The 22,015-nt window shown below is 43.8% G+C and overlaps 2 protein-coding genes across 5 annotated transcripts; one reads left to right on the top strand and one right to left on the bottom strand.

The window, feature by feature from the left end:
• Positions 1–90: 90 nt before the first annotated feature.
• me3 (malic enzyme 3, NADP(+)-dependent, mitochondrial) lies at positions 91–17,077 on the top strand. Of its 4 annotated transcripts, XR_009131611.1 has the most exons (18): positions 91–259; positions 567–741; positions 2,068–2,201; positions 2,556–2,705; positions 2,780–2,855; positions 2,931–3,092; positions 3,533–3,636; positions 3,703–3,812; positions 4,080–4,177; positions 4,258–4,371; positions 4,432–4,537; positions 6,396–6,538; positions 8,607–8,780; positions 8,893–8,991; positions 9,267–9,489; positions 10,109–11,024; positions 11,127–11,271; positions 11,359–17,077. XR_009131611.1 is itself a non-coding variant. In XM_058081488.1 (15 exons), exons 2-15 carry the CDS (start codon positions 568–570, stop codon positions 9,426–9,428), a joined length of 1,806 nt encoding a protein of 601 aa, XP_057937471.1. In that variant the 5' UTR covers positions 91–278; position 567; the 3' UTR covers positions 9,429–10,076. The 4 variants fall into 4 exon arrangements, 3 of the variants coding, with proteins under 3 accessions (XP_057937471.1, XP_057937470.1, XP_057937472.1); XM_058081488.1 differs by lacking the exons at positions 10,109–11,024; positions 11,127–11,271; positions 11,359–17,077 and having other exon boundaries at positions 91–278; positions 9,267–10,076; XM_058081487.1 differs by lacking the exons at positions 10,109–11,024; positions 11,127–11,271; positions 11,359–17,077 and having other exon boundaries at positions 9,267–10,075.
• LOC131135507 (NXPE family member 3-like) lies at positions 10,833–20,716 on the bottom strand. Its single transcript, XM_058081490.1, is given in 6 exon segments — positions 10,833–11,931; positions 12,002–12,211; positions 12,214–12,347; positions 12,950–13,728; positions 14,489–14,621; positions 20,521–20,716. Coding segments are annotated over 5 exon segments (1,797 nt in total). The 5' UTR covers position 14,621; positions 20,521–20,716; the 3' UTR covers positions 10,833–11,389.
• Between the last annotated feature and the right edge of the window lie 1,299 nt (positions 20,717–22,015).

Here is a 22,015-nt window from a genome sequence, read left to right as displayed (position 1 = left end):
AAGATAATTATTTGGGCCAGGGCTTCTTCGGCTGCCCCACTTCATCACAACTTTAGCTGTTTCCGTGTTAGCATCTCCCGTCGTAGAACATCTCCAGTGTCAATGTCAAGTGATCTGGGATCAGCTATTTACGCTAGATCAACCTCTTAAGTCCACTCAAACCGGGTAGAAAGCCTAGACTGGAATAAGGAAGCCGATGAGAAGGTTCCGCTAATGAAGATAGAAATCACTCACACGGCACCATCACATTAGTTTCCAGGTAAGGGACGGGACTGGAGGTGAGTAGCTTTAGCCGGCTAGCTAGCGTCTGACGCTGAAAACGCCTTTATTGTTACACCGATGTGTCGTCTTGTTTTAAAACACATCACATCACCTGAATGTTTATTATTGAACCTTCTTTCGGATATACATGAACGATAAACGTTAAAAATTTAACAGGTACAACAGCAAGACCCCCTTCTGCAACCTTCAGGTTGTTTACAGGCAGGAGTATCATTTACGTTGTTTGACTCGCATGGCGGCATCATGTTGCTGATGGAGTGGCTGTTTAATCTTTGCTTTTTCAGCATGAATTCCCTCGCAGGAAGAACCGCGATGATCCTCTTCCGACGCGCCGCGACACCGGCAGGAGTTTATCCTTTTCAGGCGTTGAGGGTGTGCCATGGCGGTGTGAGCCGCAAAGGCAGCGTGAGCACAAAAAAACGGGGCTATGACATCACCAGGAACCCTCACCTGAACAAGGTGAGTTGCACCATCAACATGACAAGAGGAGACTACTCGAAAAATGTTGGCAAGCTTTCTTTTTGGGGGCATGTGGGATCGTGCCTCATCGTATAATTTAACTGCAGAGAGTATGTGGCGTCCTTTAAGGATCAGCCCTTATTTGGACTTTAGCGTTTTATGAGAGTCCCTGATGACTCGCCCTTCTGCTGTTGCCTAGCAGAATCACCCCAAGTCTTTCCCAATTAGTCCAGAAATTATATTTTGTCTTCATTTTCTCTCAAATTTGTAAAAATAAAGATTTACAAATTAAGCCACATAAATCAAAAACACAGGCAACAATAATACAGTATGCTTTTATATTTCTGATCAGAGCATATCATATCACCTTTACCCCCTTTTTTCACTTAAGTTATACTAAGAACTTCAAACTTAATTGTTGCATTTGAGTACTAAGAACTTCAAACTTAATTGTCGCATGTACTAAAACAAAGTGAAAATCAGTTCTTAATGACTAGTTAATGTTTCCCAAAGCGGCACAGCGTCATTTATCCGACCTTCACACACCATGCGAATGGCCTAGATACCAGGTGACATGCATGGAGGCGGGTCTTTCCTAAAGAAAAGTACAGTAAAGAACACTGCTTTCATTCTCTCTGCAAAGACGTGCCGACCAAAATCCATCCAAGACAAACATCCTCCATGACTCATCCGCTCTTTTTGGGCTGTTTTTCCTCCCGATGTTAAATAAGACAGGAAATACTTTTCAAACAGTGCTTCAGTGGTCTGCTTGAGTCAGCAATAAAACGATGATGCGCAAGGCACTTGGTGGAAAGAGCTAGCAAATATAGTACAGGATTTTAGGATTTCTGTCTTTGTACGCCAGCACACTGGATTTGAAACCAAACCGTCAGCGTGTCATGGAGGTATAGAATGTCAGCAGTAATTTACTCTCCTTTACTGGCTGATGCTGGGATTGCAGGCCAGCAGCTTTCGCACTCCATTAATGAGTGAATGTCAGTGAAGTCGGTATGAATTGCACTGCTTCAGCTAGTGTGCAAGCTTTCTGAGGGGCTCGGAGAGTGTAGGGGGAGTGAGTGCAGCCTCTCACACAATTGGACAGAATAAATAGCGTCAGTATCATGCGGCGCTGCGAGCTTGCTGACATACAGACGACAGCCAGACAAGTTGGCAATTGGTGTAATATTAGAACCCGCATTTTCCTAGTGTCAACTTAAATACGAGTGTGCGTATCATGTGTTTTAAAAGAAACAGCCATATATCAATGGGAAAAGTAACTTGCAGGAACATCGGGAAATACCCTCAGCATCCACTTCCTGTTTATAGGGAATGGCGTTCACCTTGGAGGAGCGCTTGCAACTGGGCATCCACGGCCTGCTGCCCCCTTGCTTCCTGTCCCAGGATGTCCAAGTGCTACGCGTCATGAAGAGTTACGAAACGCGTGTGAATCCTCTGGACAAGTGAGAGCAGAATATCACATTGTAACTTTGTTGCTGTGTTTTATATTTTTCAATTAGCATTTGAAATCAATACAAGGGCGTTGCTGGTAGTCACGTATGATGTCGCTGTAATTGGAACACAGCTTCTTTATTCAAGAGAGTGCATGATATGCTGTTTGCTGTTATTCACCAGTGAACCTAGGTACACAGAAACAAACACATCGGACACGGGATTGGTCCATGGTAGAAGCCACATTTGACGCCTTTGTCATTCAGGACAGTGCATGATATGCTGCTTGAACATTTAAGAAAAGATGATGGACACAGAATCACTGGCATTAAAGGTTTTTCTCTCCTCCTCGGTCTCCGTCTCAGGTACATCCTGCTGATGACTCTCCAGGATAGGAACGAGAAGCTCTTCTACCGAGTGCTGACCTCTGACATCGAAGAGTTCATGCCAATCGTGTACACGCCCACTGTGGGCTTGGCCTGCCAACAGTACGGGCTGGCCTTCAGACGGCCGCGGTAAGATCATTACACACACAGTAATCCAGGCCTGCCTAACAACGCCAATCATATTTTGTTGTTGCCACTAACAGCGGACTTTTCATCACCATCCATGATAGAGGCCACATTGCCACCATGCTCAACTCCTGGCCTGAAGAGAACATTAAGGTCTTCCTCCCGCATCCTCCCCTTCCGCTGTCTATCGTTGTCTGTCAACTTTGTAGCATTTTTTCGTGCGTCCAGGCCATCGTGGTGACAGACGGCGAGCGAATCCTCGGGCTGGGCGACCTGGGCAGCTACGGCATGGGCATTCCTGTCGGGAAGCTGGCGCTCTATACGGCCTGTGGCGGAGTGCAGCCGCAACAGTGCCTCCCTGTGTTATTGGACGTGGGCACGGACAACCAGGTGAGCTTGTTTTTAGATGAGGTTATCAGCTTAATAATTGATTGCCAAACTAGTACAGACACACGGCGTCTGGTTATACCCATATTTAAAAAATGCAAAATAGGATTGTCTGATAGTAATCGGCCCGATATCAGCATTAAAATGCGGTATCAGTATCAGATTTTTTACCAATCATGAAAACCAACATAAAAACAATGTTGTATACAACACATACGTATGTATGTTCATTCCACCACAGGACACATATCATGTTACACATATCGGTATCGGTTATCAGCATAAAAGCCAATATCGGACATGTCTACAAAACCCAGTACAGATGCAAAACAGCCAATGTACCTGTGAGCATAAGCTCACACCATCAAAGGTAAATGGTGACAGCAGGCAGAGATCGCACAAAAGTTGGTAAAACCACTGAACTAAACGCAATATTCCTTCAGAACTTGCTCAACGACCCCTTGTACATCGGCCTGAAGCACAACAGGATCCGAGGAAAGGAGTACGACGCGCTAATCGATGAATTCATGCAAGCGGTGACGGACAAGTGAGTTAAAAGGCGGCGGTGGTGATGTCATCTCTAATTGTAACATGTGTCGCCATCACGCCGCAGGTACGGCATGAACTGCTTGATCCAGTTTGAGGACTTTGCCAACAGCAACGCCTTCCGCATTCTCAACAAGTACAGGAATCGCTACTGCACCTTCAACGATGACATCCAGGGTAAGCACACGTGACATAAAAATGGAACAAATGTACTGAGTGCTTTTGCACATTTAGTTGGAGAGGGACCGCGTTCGTGTCTGTGAGATGCTGCCATGAAATATTTCTACCACACAAACGTTCTTTCTCCTCACGATGACAGCACGTTGACATCATGTCAAGGTTGTCGAGCGTTAAAAGCTGTTTTTGCAGGAACTAGAACAGATTGTTCAGGTTTTGGGTCAAGTAGTTTCTGCCTTGTGATCATCTCTTCTTCTCCTCCTTCAGGCACGGCCTCTGTCGCAGTTGCTGGGCTTTTGGCGGCTCTGAAGATCACCAAAGACAAACTGTTAGACCACACCTTCGTTTTCCAGGGCGCTGGCGAGGTGACGCATCTTGTTTACGTCCTCCCTCCTACAGTTGGTAAAGAGAACACTGGATGATGAGGGTACTTTCCTTCCGCCAGGCCGCTCTGGGGATTGCTCACTTGCTCATGATGGCCATGGCCAAGGAAGGTGTCTCCCGGGAAGAAGCTGCCAAAAGGATCTGGATGGTGGACTCCAAAGGCCTTATTGTGAAGGTAACGCATTTGTCTCCTTTCCTAAGCCGAGCAGACTGACGATAAAGCCTTCTCTTTTAGGGGAGGAGTCATCTGAACCACGAGAAGGAAGAGTTTGCACATGAGCACCCCCACCTGAAGACTCTGGAGGAGGTGGTGCACACCATTAAACCCACCGCCATCATCGGTATGTCACAGGGGTCTTTGAATGTCGCTTACTGTTGTTGATACACCACCGCGCATAACTCCCATTCTTGTTTTTTTGTCATCCATTTGACTGAAAAACAGTTGTGGAAAAGCAGAGAAACTTATTAAAGGTGATATTTTATTATTCAACTCTGCTCTTATCCATCAGTTGGTAATTTACCGTCTTTCCTGATATAATGGATGGGGGGCTGCAGAGCCAACCAAGAGTTTTGATTCATTTATTTATAACATTATAACTTTTTTATTTTATGTTTTTAGAATAAAATTAAAAATACTCCTCACCCTCACTGTTACCCAAAAGCCAAGTGGTATAAGAAATAAATTGACAAAATATAAATTGTGCTTAACATCATTAAAATACATTTAGGGTCTCTATCTAGTGGTTCTCAATTATTTTCTGGTATGCCCCTCCCAAGGGATAGAAATATTTTCAGCACTAGAGCAGGGGTGCTCATTAAGTCGATCGCGATCTACCGGTCGATCGCGGAGGTGGTACTGGTCGATCGCGGCGTGACATTAAAAAAAATATCATCCTAGCATCAATGTCGTCACTTGATTGATATACAGGGCAGCCATTCAGATGACAACTGAATGTTGCCCTTCGGGCGACCAATCAAATCAAACAACGTCTCTAAGTGCAGCAGAACTTACGATGTCAGCCTATCATCCATCCCCGTTACTTGATTGACATACAGGACAACCAGTCAGATGACAACTGAATTTCGACCTTTAGGTCACCGCTCATGCGTAAACAACGATGCAAAGTGCTAAGCTAGTCGGCGAATTGCGTCAGATTTTAAGCCCTCGCTAAAGTTTATGGTCACTAAAATGAGTGAAGGAGCTGGACCAAGTAAAAAGGCAAAAACATATCACTTCCATACGGAATGGGAGGTGGACTTTTTTTTTCACAATGTCTTTTTCGAAGTGCGTTTGCCTGGCTAACCTGGCTATCAGCAGCTACTGTCCGGACTATGCATCCCTGGCTGGTTCAATTCAGTGCAAGTCATCAAAGTAAACTCAGGTAATTACAAAAAATGTTAATAGTTAATTATGTGTGTTTTGCAATATTGGCTCATTTGGTTATGTAAGGTACATCAACATACATTGTACGTACAAATAATCCTCAATACATTTGAAAATAAATAGATGTTTTGCATTTTTGTAGTGGGTAGATCATTTTGACTTGGTCATTTTAAAAGTAGCTCGCATGCTGAAAAAGTGTGAGCACCCCTGCACTAGAGAAACGATAATAATCAACTCAAACCACAAAAAATGCAAGGAAATGGAGAGCATGCAAGCGTATTCAAGAGTCAAATTGCAGGGTGAGTACTATAAATGTGTATATGTTGGCAGGTCTGCACTAAAAGGAAAGTTCTCAACAAAAAACATGAGAAAAGCAGTTTTATGTACGTGTGTAAAAAATTCCCCTTGCATGCGTAACCTTCAGCATGGTACACTGGTACACGCCTCTATGCTGTTCCATTTCGGTTTAAAACTATGAGGTTCTAAACATGAGCTCTTCCATTGTGCAGTTGCGTCATCACCTCTTTTCGCCTCTTGTGCAAAAAAATTATAAATATACGTCTTTGGGATTGTGTGTTTGGGTTGAAAACAACGGCACGGCATCTATTCAAGCGGAGGCCACTATTTGAGGAAATACGGTATTGTGTGGTATTTCATTTGGTGAAAAGACTAATTTTGTTCTTAATCTTAATTTGTTCATAATCTGCATGTGCTGTGATTTCATGGTAACGTCTTCCAATCTCTGTGGAAATAAAATGGCAGCGCCGACTGCAAATGAGCAGACCTCTAACGCCTAGCATTGTGTCGCCATGAAGGAGTCGCCGCCATCGCAGGGGCGTTCACCGAGAAGATAATCAAAGACATGGCGTCCTTCAACGAGCGGCCCCTCATCTTCGCCCTGAGTAACCCCACCAGCAAGGCAGAGTGCACGGCGGAGCAGTGCTACACGCTAACCGAGGTTAGGCCACACCCATTGAACCCAACTGGACGTAAATTAGGTACACCTCAGATCCTATACGTGAACTGTTTTACTAATGAAGATAGTAATGTTCACTTTTGATTGACAGCTCTTAGTGTGTGGTTTCACACCGCTCACTGAAAGCTAATAACTATTTTGGTATCATTTATGAATGAAGGGTAACTCAAGTCAGCCACCATTATTCATCTCCTAAATTTACAATTGTTTTTTCTCCTAAATTTCTGAGAATAAAGTCAAAAATTCTTGTAACATTACGACTTTTTTTCTTTGTAAATGTACAATGTTTTTCTTGTAAATGTGGAAATTCTTGTAAATATACAGCTTTTTTCCCCTTAAATTTACGACTTTTTTCCCTTAAGTATACAAGAAATAAGTAAAAAGTACAATTATTTTCTTGTACTATTCTCGTAATATTACGTCTTTTTTCTTATACATGTGAGACTTTCTTAGACTTTCCTAAACAAGTCACATTTTTTGATGTGACCCTAATACTTATCATACATGATCATTTGTAATTGTTTTTTTTTACCAGCATTTGTGCAGCGCTATTGCTGCCAATTATGTTTCATTACTGCCCCCAGTGGTTGGTAGCGGGAATTGCACCAACCTGATCCACACAGATTTTTCCCCATTCCATTTTAGCACGACCCCTCTTAATTTTGAGGAGATGGGCTGAAATGAATAAGATGATTCCTGGAAGATTATATGGATATACAGCATACAGTGCATCAGGAAAGTATTCACAGCGCTTCACTTTTTCCACATTTTGTCATGTTACAGCCTCATTCCAAACTGTATTAAATTAATCTCTTACCTCAAAATTCTACACAAAATACTCCATTATGACAATGTGAAAAAAGGTTTTTTTGACATGTTTTGAATTTATTAAAAATAGAAAACAAAAAAATGACATTTACATAAGTATTCACAGCCTTTGCTTAATACTTTGTTGATCCACCTTTGGCAGCAATTACAGCCTCAAGTCTTTTTGAATATGATCCCACAAGTTTAGCACACCTATCTTGAGGCAGTTTTGCCCATTCTTCTTTGCAATAAGTCTCAAGCTCCATCAGGTTGGATGGGAGACGTCTGTGCACAGCAATTTTCAGATCCCTCCAGAGATGTTCGATCGGATTCAAGTCTGGACTCTGGCTGGGCCACTCCAGGACATTCACGGAGTGGTTCTGAAGCCAATCTTTTGAGATCTTGGCTGTGTGCTTCGGGTCGTTGACCTCAGGCTGGGGCGAAGGTTCATTTTTCAGCAGGACAAGAGCGCTCTGGAGCAGGTTTTCATCCAGGATATCTCTATATATTGCTGCATTCATTTTTCCTTCTATCCTGACTAGTCTGCCAGTTCCTGCTGCTGAAAAACATCCCCACAGCATGATGCTGCCACCACCATGCTTCACTGTAGGGATGGTATTGGCCTGGTGATGAGCAGTGCCTGGTTTCCTCCAAACATGGCGCCTGGCATTCACACCAAAGAGTTCAATCTTTGTCTCATCAGACCAGAGAATTTTGTTTCTCATGGTCTGAGAGTCATTCAGGTGCTTTTTGGCAAATTCCAGACGGGCTGCCATGTTCCTTTTACTAAGGAGTGGCTTTCATCTGGCCACTCTACCATACAGGCCTGATTGGTGGATTGCTGCAGAGATGGTTGTCCTTCTGGAAGGCTCTCCTCTCTCCACTACTGTAGGTGGACTCCAATTAAGCTGTAGAAAGATCTCAAGGATGATCAGTGGAAAAAAGATGCACCAGAGCTCAATTTTGAGCTCCATGGCAAAGGCTGTGAATACTTATGTAAATGTGATTTCTTAGTTTTCTATTTTTAATAAATTCAAAAAAGTAAAAAAAAAAACTTTTTCACATTGTCATAATGGAGTATTTTGTGTAGAATTTTGAGGTAAGAGATTAAATTACTACAATTTGGAATGAGGCTGTAACATGACAAAATGTGGAAAAAGTGAAGCGCTGTGAATACTTTCCGGATGCACTGTATATACAATTGCTTTTATTTCTTACTTTAGTTTTCCTTTAATGATATCAGGGCAGAGGCATCTTCGCCAGCGGGAGTCCCTTCAACAAGGTGACGCTGGCCGACGGCCGCTCCTTTTACCCCGGCCAGGGAAACAATGCCTACGTCTTCCCCGGGGTGGCCTTGGGTGTCATCGCCTGCGGAGTTCGCCACATATCAGACGACATCTTCCTCACTACAGCAGAGGTCCTTTTTTTAGTATTATTAGTTGTATTGTTTTTGTCCATTGGAGAAACATCACCCCAGGGTATTTGTATATATATAAAAACAAATACAATATGTGTCTTGGCCTTGCCAGGCGATCGCCGACATGGTGACAGAGGAGCACTTGGCCGAGGGACGACTCTACCCTCCTCTCAACTCCATCAGGGAGGTGTCCTTCAAGATTGCTGTCAAGGTAAAAACATTTTTTAATGGTTTATTTAGAAACAAATTAATTTTGCAATGAAAATCATATGAGGAAGAAGAATAATAATAGTAGTAATTATTATTTATAGGCATATGAGGAAATAATAATAGTAGTAGTAATCATTATTATTATTATTTATAGGCGTCATTTCAAGAAATAAAGAGCAATCAAACAGTACAGAAAGAGATTAACCTCAAATAAATGGGTGAAAATGAATAAATACTGTATATGTTGATGTTATATACGTATGTGTGTGTTTCCAGATTGTCAACTACGCATACAAACACAACATGGCGTCGCTGTACCCCGAGCCCAAGGACAAGGAGGCCTTTGTGCTGTCTCACGTCTACAGTCCCGACTACGACTCCTTCACGCTGGACACGTACACTTGGCCGCAGGAAGCCATGAACGTCCAAGATGTGTGACTTGACTCCCCCACCCACCCCGTGTGGCATCATCAAGTACACCAAGTACACTCCTTCCTCTGTGCGTACCGCATACTTTTCTACCAACTCGTCGTCTTTCGAGCTGAAAGTGAAGGAAAAAGTGCGTTATATACTCCCGGTGTTAATTTAAACGTGCAGTGATTCTTATACTTATTCTATACTCCATGGCAGTATAATCACAACCTCAGAAGTCGTACTCAATCCTGTGACGACTACAACGTTGTCTCCTTTTTATGCCCCACAGCGTTTGGTCTTCTTTACGGCAGTCACATGCTAAACCTGTGCTCTTCATGTTGCTGTAGTTTCAGAAGGCAGGGGAGTGTGTGTGTGTTCAAATTGGGGTCAGAGTCCCTGATGTGTGAATGGTTGCTTTTTTTTCGAAGGGAACATTAAACTTAGTATTAGTTTGTCTTTCCAACGTTGCGCCTGTTTTGTGATGGAAGTCTATCTTTGATCTTTGGAACAAAAACAAGTCGTTTCCACAAAATGTTACATTTTGGAGGTAATGTGAGTGAAGCCTCGAATTCTGGGCACATAATTTTGCAATTTTTGAATTATATAATGGTACAAAATATTACTGAATAGATTTAGAAAAAACCTTTCAAAAATATTCACCATTTTGCATTAAAAAAACGTTTTTAATGATTTGTATCCATCAGCGGTCTGTACTCCAAATCATCCAGCTTGCTGTCATCAAACTCGACAATCCTGATAAATTCCAGAGACACCAACCAGAGGATCCTTATGACATCCAAATTGTCTGGGGAATGTGTGTGCCTTACACCACGGACCTGCTTTGGATGGCATGAAACATCAGCACCAGGACTAAAGGCCACAGGACAGACGTCATCGTTGGACGGTTGGACAGGACAAGGGGGGCGACGAGCAGTTACTATTGCAAATATTCACCACGAGAGTGCGCTGTATGCTAAGGAGTGTGATCATGTGCCTGGCAGTGGCTATAGGCGTGCTAATGAATCCATGGATCAATCCACGAGTCATTGTCGAATAACGAACTCATGTTTGTTCCTTGTCTATACATAGCAGCAACAACAACGTGTAAACAATGTAAAGTATTTCCTGCATGAAAGACAGTAGCGACAGACACACTTCCGGGTCCCGTCTCGAGCCCTTAAGCCTTCTGGGGTATGTATGTAAACACTTATCATTTCTCAATGTTGTCAACGAAAGCAGGGATAAAATACGCTCATTTGTTGTAATTTGTATACGTGGCATCAAAACGGACGGCAACTCCGATTACACGTGGAAGTACGTAACCATAAAAACCACGGCAACGTCGACTCTTCCGGTCCGTCTGGGACGCACCACTTCCCGTAGCCGGCAATGACAACACAACTGAACACAAAATACAGTTTTCCAATTAAACTTTTTATTGTGGAGGGAGAAAAAAATATCAATCCTACAGGCCCCGTGTGGAAAAACTGATTCCCCCTAAACTTGAACTGGTTGGGCCTCCCTGAGCACCAACAACTGCAGGCTGTGGAGGACCTTTGGTTTGGTTCCAGCATGAAGCTCCTTTTTCAGGTCATGCCACAGCATCTCAATATGATTCAGGTAAGGACTTGGACCAGACCACTCCAAAGTCTTCATTTTGTTTTTCTTCAGCCAATCAGAGGTGGACTTACTGGTGTGTTATGAATCTTTGTCCTGCTGCAGAACCCAAGTTGGTTTCAGCTCAAGGTCACCAACAGATGGCCGGACATTCTCCTTCAGGATTTCTTGGTAGGCAGAAGAATTCATGGTTCCATACAGTAACTCTTCCAGGTCCTCCCTGGAAGTTCATAATTTAATCCTGTCAGACGTGAGTATTTTCCATATTCCAATCCATACTTTTCCAGACCTGGACATTTATGAAATCCCATTCCATACTTTTTACATTGACTCATAGGAACCCTGAGAGGACATCGTCTTTGGCATTTCTAGGGACAAACGTGGGACAACATGAGGTCTACCGTGTTCTTCACGATGGCCGGTGGTGGGTGGAGGAGGTGAGGGTGATGGTGCGCCAGGCTCATCTGCCAGGCGTCCACCAATAAGACGTCCAACCCTTTAAACATGGCGCGCAGCACGGCGTCCAGCTGCTGCGAGAACCAGTCGCTGTTGTACAGGCTCACCTGCTGGTCCAGGGCCTGGGGGTTGGCCGAGCGGATCACGACCAGCGTCCCCGGCGCTCGGTCCAGAAGTTGCGCCACAGCCTTGCGGATGTGCCGCAGGCGGCGTATGTACACCTCCACGGGGAAGGTGCTGAAGTGAGACCAGATGCTGATGGCCACCACCGTGTTGGGACCCCCCGTCAGGCCGTCCAGCTCGTTAGAGATGTACCGCAACTCGCTCGCCATGACGGTGGAGAAGCGGATGGGTGGTCCGTGACAGCGGTACTTCACCAGAATATTGTGAGTGCTGTCCACCGCCATGAAGGGTCCTACCATTTTAGGACTCCGAAGGTTGAATTCCTTCAAGTCTGATGAACAGAATGAGGCCACAGTTGGTGGGAATAAAAGCATTCATGTTTACCAGATGAAAGCGCTCACCTGCCAGTGCTTTCACCAGGAAGTCAAACCACTGGCGAATGGTGGAGTCGCCGTACAGGTGGACCACCTTATTGGTCAAACACTGAGCGATGGCGGATGAGTCAAAGTGGCGCATTGCGATGTCGCCTAAGGTTCTCCATGATTCCTGGTAGTAGTACCCGGACGTCGCTTGGTTGACAGCATCTGGTTTTAAACGCTTGCTTTCTACGTCAATACAATTTCATGAATAGACTCCATGCAAAAAAACAAGCAATGGGTTTCTTTGGGGGTCCTACCTGTCCTTGAAGGCAGCACGCTGATTGTGTCGTTTCCGGAAGCCCGGATGGGAACTTTGATGTTGACACCACTGACAGAGGAAAAGGAGGATCAGCATTACAACTGCGAGTACTACAGTTACTGCAAACAGTACATCAGGTACACCTGCACAGTCGACTGGATCTACAGTCTAGGTTTGGTGCTAAAATAAAGTTCTACTCTGATCTTCATCCTGGTTCCAGTTGGAATAACTTTTGATTGGAAACCAAGTTAGCTTAACACCTGTGTCGTTCTTCAAATGACGGAGGGGCCCTGAGTCTTTTAGTGGTTTTGGGGGTGCACGGATTGTTCTGTGAAATCAGTCTTTTCAGCACCAAGTTTTACCACCGTGTTTTTGGAGGGGAGGACAATTCTACTACCCCAGCGTACTTCTACTACATTTGACCGACACTTTCCAACTGGAACTTTCCAACTGTAGCGCCCCTATAGCCTTCAAAGACGTCGTACCTGAACCTGGATTCCAGGGGTCAATAAATCATTGTGCTTGATAAAACCAAGTTCTGCTGGAAAGGTAGATCAAGCTGATGGGGGGTGGCACGCATTATTGTTAGGTTTTTCAAGGTCTCTGATCCGGTATTATTAGCTTGTGCAGGTGTAGCTAATGTCAGTCAATCACAGAGGGAGCGCGCAAACCTCTGAAAGAGCCTGGCTTCCTTGTCCGTGGTGATGTTTTTGAGGTAGCCTCCCTTGGCATGGTTGATTCTTCTGTGGCAGCTGAGCAGCCGAGGCTTGTAACAGTACCAAGGCTCGCCGGTGCGAGGGTCCGTGTAGTCACACAGCGGCCCCCGGTCGGGCGGTAGGCACATGTTACACACGGTGGTCTGAGATTGATGACCCAGACGGTAGAGACTGTTGAAATACACGCGATCGGGACGCTCTTCCCTCAGTCGCTGCAGCACGGCAACGGCTTCGCTGGAGTGCACCATGGTGACCTCCACCTGAGCCGACCCTTCCCACAACAGAAGGAATCGAACAGAGTAGAGTCCGTTCTTGTGGTCCGATACCACCCCGGCCACACCTGCCCCATATTCCGGGGAATGCAGTCGAGCTAGAAGAAAATCGCCACCATAGCCCTTGGGTCGGCCCTTGAAGTCGTACACCTGGACGATGACTTCTAGCTGGTCGCCCACGTACCAATGGCCCTTCTTCTCTGAGGGGAGGATGGTGAAGGAGCTGTGGGCCGGGTCGCTGGTCTCGAGCAAGGCGACCGGTGCCGAGCCAAAGGGTGGTCCGGGCCAGGTGATGGAATTCAGCAAGCTGTGCTCCTCTCGCTCTTCTTCTGGTGTGGCTTTCTGGCCCAGCCGTGCACAGTAGGTGTGATTGTGGTGGTACACCGGGACAGGTCCAGACAAAGATGTGTGGATGTGGCTCTGGAGCCGGGACAGCGCTGACACTGTGCTACAGTTCCAGTTCTGAAAACAGGCCATGACATGCAATATGGGATGAAGCATTTCATCGGGAGATTTTTTTGTCAGACTTTCAAGTTCTAAGTATGTATTTGTAAAAGTACTTGGACCTCCTTCTTCCTTGTTTGTTATTTACCGCCATTAATGCGTTATTTTTGACAGCCTACTAATTATACCATCTTTTTGTCCCTGGTGGGAAAAAATTTGGAGTGGGAGGCCACTGTATGAGGAAATATTGATTGGAGTATGTTGAATATGTGTATTTTCCATACTTTGAAGATATTGTTGATGTTGAAATTTCATGTTGAATTCTAAATCATTCATTCATTTTCTACAGCTTATCCTCACGAGGGTCGCGGGGGTGCTGGAGCCTATCCCAGCCCTCTTGGGGCGAGAGGCGGGGTACACCCTGGACGGGTGGCCAGCCAATCACAGGGCACATATAGACAAACAACCATTCACACCCACATTCATACCTATGGACAATTTCGAGTGGCCGATTAACCTAGCATGTTTTTGGAATGTGGGAGGAAACCTACGCATGCACTGGGAGAACATGCAAACTCCGCACAGAGATGGCTGGAATTGAACCTGGTTATCCTAGCTATGAGGCCTGCGTGTTAACCACTCTTCCTCCGTGCAGGCCAATTCCAAATCATAAAGTGAAATTGCCGTGGGCCAGCGCCGAAAAGCTGGATCTTAAACAGTCAGAGGATGCCCCCCAAGATACATGCGGTGGTCAATAAACAAGCGAAACTTGACTCACCTCGAAAATGCTGATCTTGCGCAGAAGGAAGATGAGGACCAACAGTGTTAGGATGCCAAGGCCGTATTTGACAAATTTGTGGGCCATGGTTAACCTCTTCCTGAGCTGCGGCGATGATGGCATGGTCGTCATTCTACCCTGGCAAGAGGACCAAAACCCCCATTAATGGAGGAGGACATATGTCAGCACCACCAACTGTTCATCAGCATCCATGATGCAGCGAGATGAGCCCCGATTGCATGGATCGGGGATTGGATATACGTAAGTGTCGACACAAAGATTTGACAGATTTGAAAGACGCATATAAAAAATAAGAGAGTCAGACAAACATCAAAAAAGATAATGAGGAGAAAGGCAAAATAATTCAGGAGTTGAAAAATACAATTGACGACATGGATCAGAATACAAGGATGAACGACATAATGGTGACGGGGCTGAAGATCAAACCCAGGTCTTATGCCAGGGCAGCCAGGAACAGTGAGGAAGCAGACGAAATGGACGTCGCCTCAACTGAGCAACAAGTAGTGGATTTCTTAACATCTAAAGAGGTAGATGTTGACATCGAATCCTTCGACACTTGCATCCCACTGTATGGCAGGAACAGAGCCACACCCGTCGTCATCGTCAAGTTCACAAACAGGAAATCCAAGACCGCTGTACTAAAACAAGGAAAGAAGCTGAAAGGTACAATGTCTACATGAATGACCACCTGACCAAACGTAATGCTGAAATCGCGAAGAAAGCACGCGTGACCTGAGAAAGCAGGGAAAGAGTGCCAACTGCAAAATTTTCATAAAGTTTAATGGAGGACCGGAAGCCAGTGTGCTCGTTGTCAAAAATATCGCGGATCTGGATCAATTCTTTTTCAACTCCAACTTGAAAATGGAAAAAGTTTTAAACATTACCATTACGACACAAGAAGATCTGCAACGAGACACCTTTGGCTTGACAAATCACAAAAATTGGAATAGATCCGGACACACATTTTTTTCACACATGAGAATTGACTGTCGTTATTATACAGAAGAGGAATACAACAACAATTTAAATATTGGCGACAAGTTGTCAATCATACATATAAACTGCAGAAGTATGCATGCAAACTATGACAACATCAAACAATATTTGAATTGTTCAAGGAACCTTTCAAAGTAATCGCAATCTCGGACACCTGGCTGAATGAGGATAAAGGCACAGACTTTGAGTTGGAAGGTTATGAGATGACCTGCATCAACAGGAACAACACGAGGGGAGGATGAGTCGCCCTGTATGTGGACAAACAACTACATTACAAAGTGGTAAAGAATATGTCAGTTGCTATTGATAATATCCTAGAATGCATAACAATTGAAATCTGTAAAGAACAAAGCAAAAACGTGTACATAAGTTGTTTATACAGAATGCCACACTCAAGGATAGAAATGTTTGAAGATTGGATCAAAACAACCTTTTCAGATAACAATCAAAAAACTATTTTCATATGTGGAGACTTCAATATTGACGATTTTATAGATACAATGTACAGCTTAAGTTTGTTTCCCAAAATCACCACACAGTAGTAGAATAACAGACCATTGTGCCACTCTAATCGACAATATATTCACCAAGGATTTTGATAACAAAGCCACTAGTGGCCTGCTAATCAAAGACATCAGCGATCATCTTCCTGTGTTTACAATTTATAACCATCATTACAACAACAGACCAACGGAAACTACAAAGACTGTCCAAAGACTACGTTCTGAGGACAGAGTCAACGCTTTCAAGAAGGATCCAGAAGAACAAAAATGTGTGTGTACAGTGTGTACAGTGCCAAAGACATGGATGAAGCATACAAACACTTTCTACATACTTAAATGAAGCTGTATGATAAGAACTGTCCCTGGAGAGAAAAGTCAAAGAAGCCAAAGAAAAACAACCAGCCATGGATGACAAAAGGCTTTACTAATGCTTGCAAGAAGAAGAACACACTATACAGGAAATTCATCATTCAACAGACCAGAATCAGACAGAACAACAAGACTTATAAAAATAAGTTGACTACAATCCTAAGAGCGTGTAAGAAGGAATATTATAGCCAACTATTAGACAAGCACAAAAACAGTATTCCAGCAACCTGGGGCATACTAAATAGTATTATCAGGAAAAGTAACAAGAAGACAGACTACCCTAATTATTTCATGGTGGGAAACACCTATAATGATGATATGGATGAGACAGTTGAAAAGTTGAATAACTACTGAAGGATTGTCTGTGTGTTTGTCTCCTATTTTTTGTGTCTCACTCATATAACTATGCACTACATTTAATCAAGTAGAACCAGCAGCCTTGGGCAAATCACAGGGCACATAATCGCTTTCAGGTACATACAGTTCTGGAACATCCACACAGACACGATTTTGACTAACTACAGATAACGGGAGGACATGACGTCGGCAGCTGGTGAGAAGACGTCTGCCGAGGAGAGGACGGGGCCACCTGTGATTCACCAGAGATCTACTGACATTTCTTAGCATAATAAAAGCCGGGCAGGGACAGTTAGCTGCACTCATTTGTTCTGACCTGTAAGTAAAACCTACGTAACTGGGGTGTTCAGGGAAAGACTTATGAGCCCGGAGCTCCGTGTAATCTGACTGGTCTGAGAGTAAACCATATAACTGACAAGTTTGTTGTCATCTCTTGCCTCCAACACGACACTCAATCACTGACCTTAAAGAACAGGAGGTCAAATTCCAACACTACTTTGTCAATATTGGTCCCAAACTAGAAGAAGGGATTCCGAAACAAAGGACAAGTGAGGAAAGGAATGAAATAGACAGGAATCCTAATTCTATGTCTCTGACAGATGTAACAAAAAATGAAATCCAGGGCTCGACAATAACGATGTACCGATGGCCCGGGGCAAGTTAAAACAAAATTCGGGCAAGTAAATCCAATCAGTGATATTCCCGTCGGGCAAGTGCACTTTGGCATGCCATACTGCCAAGAGTTTTTTTTAAAAGCGGTTCTTGTTGGGTGTTGGTAAAACACGGACTGCGTAATTCCGGTGGTAATTTGCAAAGCAATCCTTGCAAATCTTGAAATGGACCAATCAGAATCGTTTATTTAGACCGCGGTCCGTAATCCACAGTCCACGTTTTACCCACACCCGTTGTTCGCGATCAACCAATCAGCGATCATTTGACTACGAAAACATCCATCATGGCGTCGCTGCCAACATCGTCTAATTCTGAAGGAAAACAGCAAAAAGTGATGAACCAGTGCCTCCTAAACAAGTATTTTATTAGCGGCAGCAAATCAAATGATGGCACAGGTGAGTGAATCACATTGCTGTGACAATTTGAAGTGGTCACAATGAAACACCACCAATTAGATCCAATACCAAGTGCTGATTTTGCACAAGCTACAAAATCTAGCGCTTCCATTTCTCTGTGGATTTTTCTCACCTTTGCTTCACAAATTATTGTTTGACCATTGAGCATTTTTTTCTGGATTAAAAACACATTACTAGTACACAAATGTGTCTATTCAATAATGTTTCATTGTGGTGCACAACTTATAAATATCACTGCTTACTACGACTACGATGTGTAAGGTATTATTTATTTTATTATTTTATTTATTTGAGATTCTCATGTGATGCCACAAAAAATTACATGATATCATTATGGCAGTCTTTTCATTTTACATGGGGCAAGTTCGGGCAAGTAGTTCTCACCTTAAGGATTCCCTATGGGCAAGTTATTTTGGTTTTTAATGTAGAGCCCTGAAATCATTGTCAAAAATTGTAAAGCAAAAACATCAACTGATTGTAATGGAATCGAAATGGACACTATAAAAACAGTAGCTAACAAGATCGTAGAACCGCTGATGTACATCCCATTACCATTACCAAAGCAGAAGGGGCAGGGAGGAATTTATACATACACACACACACAGAAGTAGGCTGAGAGCTGAGAAACAAGCAGCAGGAAACATAAGCTTCCTTAAAAGGAACTTATGTTCATTTTTCAGGCCCTTTGTATTGAGTTGTGGACTCCTTAGAGCAGCTACACACAATAACCAGCCTTTCCGGTTCTTCTAGAATCTGCACCTATTCAGCTGTATTTCTTTGGTTTCATGGTTCCTGGGTTTTATTGTATTCATTCATTCATTTTCTACCGCTTATCCTTACGAGGGTCGCAGGCATGCTGGAGTCTATCCCAGCTGTCTTGGGGCAAGAGGCTGGGTACACCCTGGACTGGTGGCCAGCCAATCCCAGGGCACATATAGACAAACAACCATTCACACTCACATTCATACCTATGGACAATTTGTAGTGGCCAATTAATCTAGCATGTTTTTGGAATGGGGGAGGAAAAGCCACGCATGCACGGGGAGAACATGCAAACTCAACACAGAGATTGAGGGTGGGATTGAACTCGGGTCTCCTAGCTGTGAGGTCTGCGTGCTAACCACTCGCCGCACAGCCCTTTTTAATGTATTCATATCTTAATTTCCTTGTTGACTTCTGTATTTGATGTGCCTTTGGCTCCTCGTGACGTGTGTTGTTATTGTTGTAATATTGACCAACTCTGATTGACATAAACCCGCCAATCAGAGGACGAACTCAACTCTCACCATGCTGAGAACCCTTGACGTTTCATAGCTCATGTATCAAAAGTATTAGAATCGACTTTACAGCACAAAGGAGGTGGTATCAAAGTGCCACTATTTCAGTATCGATCGGCCCATCACCCGCGTCCTCCCCATAATGCCTTTGTGATAATGTTGTGCAACAGCTAGTACAGTAAACCTCGGATATATCGGATTCAATTGTTCCCACTGGTTTTGTCCGATATAAGCGAAATCCGTTATATGCGTACGTATATACCAGAAAATGTTCGTTTTACGCATATATCGGATTTATATCCGGTACATGCGTAAATCGGATTTTATCCGTTATAAAACGGCACTTCGTTGACTATGTTTCCAATGTACCTGGACTGGGCAATGAAAAGAGACGTAAGGTAATGAGAATTTAACTTTATTGGACTCTGAGCATAACAAATTGTTAATTAAGCTAGGCCCTGTTACGCCCGTCAGGCCTACGTTATTTCCAATAGTGAGGTTAAGATGTCATTCACTGCTGTGCTAGTATTATTGACGTCACTCACTTTTATATTTGTCCTAAATCTGGAGCCAGGAGAAAGACAATAGCCAGTGACATCAACAAGATTAGCATAACGATGCGGCCATCCGAGGGAAATTTAATGGAAATGCATTGGAACGGGACTGGAGATTTTGTCCGAAATAGGCAAAATCCGTTATAAAAAATCCGATATATGCAATGAATTTTTATTGGAAAGGCATTACAGAAAAATCGGTTCTTTTTTATCTGTCCGTTGTGAGCGAATTTCCGATATATCCGTGTCCGATATATCCGAGGTTTACTGTATTATCACCCAAATGAACATGTACGTAGTGTTTGAGAGAAACCCCACAAAGAATTGGACGCCCATCTATCTATTCTGGGAAGAATTATTCATTCTCCGCATAATTACATTAATTTTGACGTTATATGGGAGTACAAAACATACATTCAAAAAGTCTTTGGTAAGTAAAATATAGAATCTAGATGTGATAAAACTGTCTTCCCTCCACCACAGCAGTTTTATCGTACTGGAGACGAATCTACAAAGTATATAGCTCATAAAATACTCCCCTGTGTCATGTATTTATTAAATGATTAAGTATTGTATTTTTAAGTACACAAAATATTAGACGTACTGCCTAGTTTGTCCCAAACCTGCTAAAGAACTGTCCTTCAATAACCGTTTGAAAGAAATAGACACAACATTGCAGCTAGCCTACCTCCACTTTGCTCTGTCGTCATTCCAGCACGGCTAATTAAACCCTAATTAAACCCTCCCAACTAAAAAGTCGGGTAAAAGCCCTTTTATTAACAAGCCCTTTGGCTTAAACGTCATGATTAAAGCCTTTTATTGAACTCGAAAGAACAGTTTACGTGTGTACTGACTACTTCCACTTACATCACGATGGCTGAGCTGTTGATGTTGGAGAGGATGGCCCGGTTCGTGGGGGAAACGAGAAAAAATCTTAATTGTTTTTGAAAAAATGAATAACGGTAGCTGCTGACCGGGAAACACAACCGCTAATTTGACAAGTGGTTAGAAGTCCTAGTCCGGTGAACAGATCAAATATGACGCCACGCCCATTCAGGCTTCGTCGCCTGTGATTGCTGGGTGGCAACCACGTGACCGAGAGGCACTTCGCCTCACTTCCTGTTTTCAAATGGGAGGCAAACATATCAATGTGACCACCTTTACAGATGTTGGACGAAAGATTAGCACCGAATGTACACGCCGGATATCACGAAGAATGGAAGGAAAGATTTTTCAAAACGTCTTCGATCTGTCCGGTGGTCTGACTTATTGCTGCATGCGTGAGTATCGTATTTGACGGGTTGTTTGGGATGCTGCCATCGATAACTCGGCTTCTGAAGGTCCTGCAGTCAATGTTTGCCTCAATGATGAGTTAAATGCCTCGTAATTATCATCCACGATGAGATGGTTAATTATTAGCCTCCAAACAGTCTCCGGTTGCTTTGTAGCTGTAATTACACTTTTTATGAGCATTTTCAATATAATAACTGTGCTTGTTGCAAACTCTTGTTCAGCACTTTTCTCTGTGTTTTTTTTCTTGTTTCGTGAACTATTTTCCCTTTCTGATGGACCATCTTAGTAATAACTTCCTCCGAACTCCCTATACGAATGAATGTGTGCGGCATTTTCGCCCTGATTTAGCTTAACGTCTCGCTGCGACTACGCTTGTTTGCCCCCCACATGCTTGAGCCCGTGTTGACTGCAGCAAGACGTGACGTAGATCCACTTCCACATTCCATTCAACCAATGAAAAGCATGCAATTGGAACATGATGTCATTGAAAGTGTGCTGTTTTAATAACAAATCGGAGTAAGCAGGCATCATGAGTACAGGAATCCCTCATCACGTGATTCATTGCCACTTATTCCCAGCAGACCCTCATGATGCGTTTGAGTCTGCCGGGTCTGGCCAGCACCCTCTACCACCATGGAAGCCAATTCACCAACTACCAGGCAAGAGACAAAAAAGTTGCGTGATTGAGAGGATAACATTTGAAGTTTGGAACTCCCAATTTTCAATTTGCCAAATTCATTCATTCATTCATTCATTTTCTACCGCTTTTTCCTCACGAGGGTCGCGGGGGGTGCTGGAGCCTATCCCAGCTGTCTTGGGGCGAGAGGCGGGGTACACCCTGGACTGGTCGCCAGCCAATCACAGGGCACATATAGACAAACAACCATTCACACTCACATTCATACCTATGGACAATTTGGAGTGGCCAATTAACCTAGCATGTTTTTGGAATGTGGGAGGAAACCGGAGTACCCGGAGAAAACCCACGCATGCACGGGGAGAACATGCAAACTCCACACAGAGATGGCTGAGGGTGGAATTGAACCCTGGTCTCCTAGCTGTGAGGTCT

Source organism: Doryrhamphus excisus, chromosome 9 (genome assembly GCF_030265055.1).
Source record: "Doryrhamphus excisus isolate RoL2022-K1 chromosome 9, RoL_Dexc_1.0, whole genome shotgun sequence".
NCBI lineage: Eukaryota > Metazoa > Chordata > Actinopteri > Syngnathiformes > Syngnathidae > Doryrhamphus > Doryrhamphus excisus.
This window is presented reverse-complemented; position numbering and strand designations above follow the sequence as displayed.